General features: G+C 38.1%; 1 protein-coding gene across 1 annotated transcript; it reads left to right on the top strand.

The window, feature by feature from the left end:
* The first annotated feature begins 1,939 nt into the window (after positions 1–1,939).
* Positions 1,940–2,496, top strand: LOC111522328 (thymosin beta-4). The gene has a single exon (XM_023186314.2). The coding sequence runs from the start codon at positions 2,013–2,015 to the stop codon at positions 2,145–2,147; it is 135 nt and encodes a 44-aa protein (XP_023042082.1). The 5' UTR covers positions 1,940–2,012; the 3' UTR covers positions 2,148–2,496.
* Positions 2,497–9,295: the final 6,799 nt, after the last annotated feature.

Genomic DNA, 9,295 nt, shown 5'->3' with positions numbered 1-9,295 from the left:
TTTTCTCAAAGGGAGTCTTGCTTTGTCTCCTAGGCTGGAGTGCAGTGGTGCAATCTTGGCTCATTGTACCCTCCACCTCCCAGGTTCAAGCGACTTTCCTGTCTCAGCCCCCCGAGTGGTTGGAGTTATAGGTGCGTACCACCTCACCTGGCTAATTTTTGTATTTTTGGTAGAGACAAGGTTTCTCCATGTTGGTCAGGCTCATCTCGAACTCCTGACCTCAAGTGATCTTCCTGCGTTGGGCTCCCAAAGTGCTGGGATTACAGGCGTGAGCCACCGCATCTGGCTCCCATTGAGTTTTGTAATTTTCCTACTTTATTTTTTAAACTTAATATTATCACTTGGCTTCTTCTAAAAATAACTTATTGTTCCTGCTTTATATTTTACATATAGCATTTCCTTATATTTTAAGTATATTTATTGTACTTCAGTGCATTTTTCCTTGTGTGTTTGAGGAGGGAGAGGGGATGAGCTCCAGCACAGAGAGTCCCAAGCACCATAGACCCACTATGGACAAGTCTGTTCAAGAATTTGCAGCCAGATAACACCTTTTAAAAATAAGCAGCATACAGAAGAGGCTGTGCCCTTAGGTTGTATTCCACCAAACCTGGAGTTTTGGGGGTGAGGAGGGTCGGCTTGGCTGTGGGTAGTGAATGTCTCTGGGCAGTTGGTCAGCCTGCACCAATTTTAATCCACTTCACATCCCAGTGGGGTTTCTCAGCTGCGCAGATATTATACCTGCAGTGACAGTCCTCGGGCCAGCAAGATAAGTACAAGAGCAGAAAAAGAAATAAAAGATGTAATTTCATATGTTGACATAAGCCTCAGAGAAAGTAAACTATTAAAGGACTTTGGAAATGATGCCCAGAAAGAGGCACTCTGAGAAGGTGACATTCGAACTGAGACCAGAATAAGAAGGAAGAACAAGTGTAAAGTGTGCAAGGTGAGAGGAAATTTCTCATATTCAAGGTAGTTGGAGTGAAGTTAGTGAATGAAAAACATGTCAATGAGTAGAAGCAAGGCTGGGTAGGGTTGTAAAGTCAGAGCTTAAAGTTTAGGTTTTATTCAAAGCACAAATGGAAACCACTCAAGCATTTTAGGGGGTCCTGGCATGCGATGACTACGTCTTAAGTACTGTGGTTACAGAGAAGATTAAAAAATAAAAAGGTCAGACATTTAAAATACAATTAACAAATATAGCTCCATCATAAAACATTCATATACCTCATCTGTCATGATTTCTTTTTTCTTCAACTTCACTTTGTTCTGGAAAATTAAATTAATGTCATCAGCATTTCAGAATGCTGATGTTTAATCTAGATGTGCTTTTGTTATTGTCTATCAATCTTTCTCTTTCTAAAATCTTTTTGTATCAAATCAACTGGTGATAAATTATTTACCTCGAATTCTCAATTTTTCTCAACTTAAAGTACATATTCAGGTGTAGAACATACATGTTTTAAGCAGGCAAAAACTGAATTTCTTCAAGTTTAGGAGGCTTTCCCTTTTCTCATTGTGGAGCGCCGTATAGTTCTCTACCTCGCATGGTTCTCTGCATTGTTTTCAATTCTACGCCACCTTCCTCCAGTCTACTTCCATTCTTTTTTTTTTTTTTTTTTTTTTTTTGAGACGGAGTCTTGCTCTGTGGCCCAGCCTGGAGGGCAGTGTCCGGATCTCAGCTCACTGCAAGCTCCGCCTCCCGGGTTTACGCCATTCTCCTGCCTCAGCCTCCTGAGTAGCTGGGACTACAGGCGCCCGCCACCTCGCCCGTCTAGTTTTTCTTTGTATTTTTTTAGTAGAGACAGGGTTTCACCGTGTTAGCCAGTATGGGCTCGATCTCCTGACCTCGTGATCCGCCCGTCTCGGCCTCCCAAAGTGCTGGGATTACAGGCTTGAGCCACCGCGCCTGGCCTACTTCCATTCTTTAATATATTGAGAACTCGGTGGTGGCCACTGCGCAGACCAGACTTCCCTCGTTTTCGTGCGCCTCGCTCCGCTTTTCCTCCGCAACCATGTCTGACAAACCCGATATGGCTGAGATCGAGAAATTCGATAAGTCGAAACTGAAGAAGACAGAGACGCAAGAGAAAAATCCACTGCCTTCCAAAGAAACGATTGAACAGGAGAAGCAAGCAGGTGAATCGTAATGAGGCGTGCGCCGCCAATATGCACTGTACATTCCACAAGCATTGCCTTCTTATTTTACGCCTTTTAGCTGTTTAACTTTGTAAGATGCAAAGAGGTTGGATCAAGTTTAAATGACTGTGCTGCCCCTTTCACTTCAAAGAACTACTGACAACGAAGGCTGCGCCTGCCTCTCCCATCTGTCTATCTGGCTGGCAGGGAAGGAAAGAACTTGCATGTTGGTGAAGGAAGAAGGGGTGGAAGAAGTGGGGGTGGGACGACAGTGAAATCTAGAGTAAAACCAAGCTGGCCCAAGGTGTCCTGCAGGCTGTAATGCAGTTTAATCAGAGTCCCCCTTTTGTTTTTGTTTTTTTTTGTTGTTGTTGTTCAAATGATTTTAATTATCGGAATGCACAATTTTTTAAATATGCAAATAAAAAGTTTAAAAACTTAAAAAAAAATATTGACAGAATGCCTCTGTTTAGAGCCCAAGATTTAAGACAGGTTTGATATCATAAAAGAATTCTGATGCCAGTGAAGATAATTAAGTGAGCATCAGACATCACTGCTCCTAAAGTCAGTAACTACTGTCTATAACAGAGAATCCCCTAAGGGAAACTTCTCAAGATCTGTGGACTAATCAATGATGAGGGTCATTTTCCATAATGAGTAAAATTAAATGGTCATCCTAGTTTCATTTCCAAAACAGGATCATGTTCCATCATGGTGGTGTGCTATTTCTTTTATCAAGAACTAGAAACTTTTAAATGCAGTTATTTTGCTAAAATAATTTGAAGTTCTTTGCTGGGCACTATGGTACATAAAATTTTCACAAAAATGAGACCACATTGTACATGCTCTTTTATCTCCTACTTTTTGAAACATAACATGTATTGTAATCCTTTTAAAAATTTCAATAAATACATTCTTAAAACATAATTTTAAGTAATAACAACAATATTAGTTTTGGCCACATTTTTCCTAAGTGCTTTACATTTATTTATTGATTTAATTCTCACAATTTAAGATGTAGGTATTATTATTATGTTCAACACTACATGGTTCCAAGTTTATAATTTCTAATGATAATAACTAACACCAGTTACTTGCAATGTGCTAGTCATGGTGTTGATTGTTTAATATAAATTATTTATTTATCTTTTTGATGAATGTGTCCATTTGTTAACTCAGAAAACTGTTTACAGAAGTAAAGTAACTTGACCATGCTAATAAGCCATGGAGCCATAATTCAAACCCAGGACCCTAAAGATGAGTCTTTAAAAAACATAGCATATGTTACTGGATTCCCTCAGCATTGAGGTGCCCAAGCTCCAGGACATCTTATCCTAGCTAGAAGCAAAGGTATCATTTATTATCTCGCATTTAGAGATTTCTGGAGTATCGAAAACCCAATGCTGTCAATGTAAAAAATACACAGAGTGGGCCGGGCTAGGTAGCTCACGCCTGTAATCCCAGCACTTTGGGAGGCTGAGGCGGGGAGATTACAAGGTCAGGAGATCTAGACTATCCTGGCTATCACGGTGAAACCCTGTCTCTACTAGAAACACACAAAATTAGCCAGGTGTGGTGGCGGGAGCCTATAGTCCCAGCTACTGAGGAGGCTGAGGCAGGAGAATGGTGTGAACCCGGGAGGCAGAGCTTGCAGTGAGCCGAGATGGCGCCACTGCACTCCAGCCTGGGCCACTTAGCAAGACTGCGTCTCAACAACAACAACAAAAAATACAGAGTGATTGCTTGGTTATTCTGAATTTGCTAGCTTTCCAATGGAGCCATTCTCCCCCATTCTCCTCTCTGTGCCTGGAGGTTGCCTGGTTGTTTTTTCCTTGGAGTTGACCAATGGAAAGAACCAATAGAAGGAGGAGGAAAGAGAAGAAAGTTAAGGCATGTCTTCCCCTCCCTCCTTCCATTCTTTGTGCCATGACTTTGTCAATAGCTGTGTCCTTCCACACTTAAAGTTTTGCCCTGGGAGGGCCTCCAAGTTGCATTTCTCACTGATCATCTCTTCTTTCCCTTGTCCTTTCAGTCTTAGGGATAGCAATGTCTTCCCACCGTCGCTACTCTCTAGAAGCCTCATTACCTCTTATTCTTCCTTTAATCTTGCTCACCCCTTCTGTATGTAGTCCCTTTATTAGCATCTCTTTATTGGAAACTTCAAAGATGAGTTCTGCTTTTTGGGAAGGCCCTAATATTAAAAAATATATAAAGGTCAACTAGATTGATTGACCAATAGACTACATTTTCTAGTAACAGAGATCATGAAGGCATTTTGACATAGTATGTGCAAGTTATAATGGCAGCCAAAATAAGGAATATCTGGTTGTATAGAGAACAAAAGGGATACACTTAGCTAGCTATTCCAAGGATTCACCTACCAGCAATGATACCCGTATTGCACAGAACTTCCCATAAAAATTTTGCTGGGAACTGTCAATCAGGGTCAGACACTGAAACAATCTGGGACCAAGAAAATGGCAATGTTAAGTAATAAAGATGCTGTGAGAGACTCCATAGAGACACTCTTACCCTTTAAGACAGAAGAAGTGATGGATTTAGCAATATAGCTAGGAGAGATGAACTATGGAATTGCAGACTCTACCCCTTAGGCTAGCAGCATGGAAATCTCCTATTATATGCTAATGCAGTACTATTGCATTGCTGTGGTTGGGGGTATAAGGTTGCCATTTTAATTTAAATGCTCAGAACTCAATCTAAGATGTTTTGGGGCTTTCATGGTAAGCAACAAGTTCAGGAATGAATATTTTTTTGTTTTGGAAAAAGTTTCTTTTGATGATTGACTATATTACACAAGTGTTTTCCTTTCCACTTAAGAGTTTCATTTTTTTATATTATCTCATAAGTTTGTGCCGTGAAAGAAAATTGTTTGGTTGAGTGCTGTAGAACTATGAATACACTAGGGTTTTTTAGGTGATTTTTCCAGAACTTGTGTAAATTTACTCTGTATAACCCCAGGCAATCTATCCAGCAGAGGTATACTTCTTTTCAAGATATTGCTCAATAACTAACTCAGGCATGACGTCATTCCTAACACTCCCCCTTTTTCATCTCCCCAGGTATACTTCATCACTTTTTCTGTTGTTGCTTCTGGCCACTATACATATAGCCCCTTTCACCTTTTTCTTTTTTCAAGGTGGCTCTCACTTACCAGACTGTGTGCTCCTTAGGGGTGGGTTGGGGTCCCTTTTTGTCCTTAACATCTAATATGGTATCGGGTCAGAATTTGCATGTAAGAATGCTTCTTGAGTTAACAAATAAATATCTTTTTAGTCCAACATATAATGTGAAGAGCAAGTGGGTTTTAGGTTCAGCTTTTCTAGAATTTACAGCTATGCCCGTTTTAATATTACAGAGAATTTAAGGATAATAGAGGCAAATACTCCTAATTGCCTAATCAATGTTCACTTTCCCCTCACTTCTTATTAACAGAACAGAGGGAGGCATTGTATTGCATTTAAAGTAATTAAAGCTAAAGGAAGTCATGTTTTCTAGATCTGGCCAATGCCATATTAATGGAGGTCTTTGTGAAAAATGGGGCTTCTGGTAACTTAGTTTATAAGTATGGTTGTGCATGACACACACATAATAAACTGGTATAAATGTTTACCACTCCATCTTCCTCCTTCTTCATTGAACATAGATGTGATACCTAGAAGTCTAACAGCCTTTCTGTCTTCAATGCAGAAGTAGCCTGGCTCCTTGTGCATCAGCCCTAAATGGCTTTCAGTTTTATTCCTTGTTAGGTGAGTATTTTTTAAAAAAAATCCTTACTTGTCTAAGCCATTGTTTGTCAGATTTCTATAATATGCAGCTGAATACAGTCTTGAACAGTTCAACAATGTGTCTTTTGGTAGCTTTCATTAACTTTTCACTTGTCATTGATTCTGTGGACAGGAAAATGGCTATGGGCCAAGCTACATGAGGTTAACACAGAATCTCAGTCATTCTAAAATAATTTCAAGTGTTGATTCAGTTGCTCCCCCTTCTTTTTAAAATTATACCTTAAAGATCAGATTCCTTTTTTAGATAAACTTTATGTATAGGCCCCTCTACTAAGTGATGACAGCTTTAACAGCATGAAACAAGCATGGCCTTAAGAGACAAATGATTCTAGTATCTAACTGCTGTCAGGAAAGTAGTGCTCAGGATAAGAAAACTAAAAGCATATTATGTGACAAACATTTTCTAATGTTGCGTTGGTCACTTTTAATAACTCCACATATTTAGAAAATTTATTTGGCTATGTAGATGGTAGATACTTTGAGCCAACAAGCTATCCTGGTCTTTACTTTGGTGGTTATGATATTTAGCTTCAATTCTCCACAAAGATGTTATTGAGATTACCTTATGTCTGTGGCACTAATGTGGTAACACATCCTCTGAAAATGAGCCAGGAAAAGACATGCTGTCTTGTTCCTAGTGTAGATGTGTATGGTCTTTGGTAAGCACATTCTTAGGTAAAAACTGGTTTTCCTTGTAAGAACTACAACAGTCTATTTCTATAATGAGTTCTATAATGAGGTTAGATGGTCTTCTCCTTGGTGAGAAAACTTAATTGATTGACAGCCCTACCTGTTTTTGACTGTTTTTTATACTAATGGCTCTACCTTTACAGAATACTAGCAACCACATTCCTTATCATAAAGGTAACCTAAAACAATTTGCTAGCTAGTACCTAAAAAAAGTGTTTATCAATGCAGTTAGTAAGTGCTACTCAGGCAGGATTGTCTACAACATTGCTTAAAAGCCTGTCCTCTTTTTCGTTTTCTTTTTTGATGAATATTGCAGTATAGTGGCTCCCTCTGCCTTTCCCATATTTTGCTTCCTAACTTCTTGAATCTATCTTACAGAATTCCAACAGTTTACCGGTCTGCCATTTAATTTGGGTTAGAAAACTTTAGTCGAAGGGAATTCATGTAGGCATTCTCAGTTCAATCTCACTTGGATAAAGGCTACATATTTGAATCTCCTTAACCTTGGCTGAGATGTCTTTCTTATGAGGCCTTGATTTCTAACAAAGATGAGTGGGAAATGGCTGCATAAAATCCAGTTGGTAACTGTAGTAAAGTTGATGATAAAGACATTTTCCATTAACTCATAGTAATGGTCACTGGAGTTTGCCATCCCTCTGTCCTCTTTTTTAGAATTAATTAATTATTTATTTTTTGAGACAGAGTTTTGCTCTTGTCGCCCAGGCTGGAGTGCAGTGGTGCAATCTTGGCTCACTGCAACCACTATCCCCCGGGTTCAAGCGATTCTCATGCCTCAGCCTCCTGAGTAGCTAAGATTGCAGATGTGCGTGACCATGCCTGGCTAATTTAGTATTTTTAGTAGAGATGGGGGTTTCACCTTGTTAGACAAGGTAGTCTCGAACTCTTGTCTTCAGGTGATCTACCTGCCTCAGCCTTCCAAAGTGCTGGGATTACGGGCCTTAGCCACCATGCCTGGCCAATTTATTATTATTATTTTTTAATGGAAGTCAATTTTGTTACTGTATTCATCTCTATTCCATGGAGTACACGAATATTGGGGTAGTTGACTCCAACTTCTTTTCTAGAGACTTATTGGTCTAAGTATTCCAAGTTGGGTGAAGGCATGAAAAGAGGTTTTCTAGGCTTCTGGAAATGGTCTTCCTCTTTTTTCAAGGTTAGCCTTATTGCTTAAGCTGGTTTGAATAGATTTTCCATGACTTGCATGTGAAGGAATTCTAACTGATAAAGTCACCTATTTTCTTCATAATTTTCCGACTTTTTTTCTGAAAATTATACCAGAAATTACTTTGTATCCTTTGCTGAATTATTTGTGTTCTGTCTGAAATTAAGAGATATGAAACTTGTTTTAGTTTGACTTGTAGAAAGGTTAAAGCCAATTTTATGTCCAGCAACAAGTATGTTGACATTTGATATAAACATATATCCTCCTTTTATTCTTCATCTTAAAAGTCTTCAATTTTTCCTTTTTAAAAATGTGAGTTATATGTGTGTTTTGTTGTAATCCACATGTAAGTAATAATGAAAATATGTAATCTTGTGTAGATTTAGTATATGAGAGATAATTCTCTTTTCTAATTCAATAGTTGTCAGACTGTTTTATGAGCTTCAGATTCTGTTCTATAAAGGAACAGCCATACTATTCAAGTTACCACCTAAAAGAGAACTGATCAACCAGAATGTTGTAAAGAGTCTCTGCTCCCAAGGCATTAAAGCAACAACTCTAAATAGATTGAAATTGAGTATACATATGAGTAGACTAGCAAAGATTATAAATGAAACATATTCGCAGAAATCTAACTCTTCTATCTTCAACCTCTGTCACCACTTCACCATAAAGATAACAAGTGTTTTCTGAATTTTATTTATTCTTTAATTATTTGCTTTTATTAAATATAACTATAAGCATGCACACACACATACGGTTGTATGTATACACACCCATACACACACACACACAATCTATATGTGTGTATATATCTTCCTTCCTTCATATATATATACACACACACACACACATACATACACACACATATCTTCCTTCCTATCAAAGGAAAACACATATATATCTTCCTTACCTAACAAAGGAGGATACATATATATATATATATATATTTTTTTTTTTTCCTTATCTAAACATATGTATATCTTCCTTTGTTAGATAAGAGCTTACATGCTGGCATGCTTTTCTCTACCTTCTTTTTCACTTAACAATATATTGTAGACATTACCTCATAAAAGTATATAAATATTCCTAATTCTTTTTCACAGCTACATGATTCTCCACTGGGTGATTGTACATGAGTTTATTCAATCATTCTCTGTTGATGGACATTTAATGCGTTTCAAGTTTTTAGCTTTTACAAACAGTCATAACTATCTGTTTATATGGTGCATATGATTTTGTGCAGATCTCTTTTAGAAAATTACCAGTGTATTTTTGAGATAAATTCCCAGAAGTAAAATTTCTGGGTCAAAAGGTAAGTGCACATGCAATTTTCATAGCAATTGCCAAATTTCCCTCCACGTGTTGTGTATCTTTTTGCATTCCCATGCAATATATGAGAGTGCCAGTTTCTTTACAGCCTTTGCAAGAGTATGTGTTGTCAAAGCTGTGGATATTTGCCAGTATAATATGTGAAAAA

The sequence above is a fragment of the Piliocolobus tephrosceles genome, chromosome X (genome assembly GCF_002776525.5).
Source record: "Piliocolobus tephrosceles isolate RC106 chromosome X, ASM277652v3, whole genome shotgun sequence".
Classification (NCBI taxonomy): Eukaryota; Metazoa; Chordata; class Mammalia; order Primates; family Cercopithecidae; genus Piliocolobus; species Piliocolobus tephrosceles.
This window is presented reverse-complemented; position numbering and strand designations above follow the sequence as displayed.

Excerpts from the sequence above, each read along its gene's own strand:
- LOC111522328 (XM_023186314.2), top strand. The coding sequence starts at position 2,013 with ATGTCTGACAAACCCGATATGGCTGAGATCGAGAAATTCGATAAGTCG.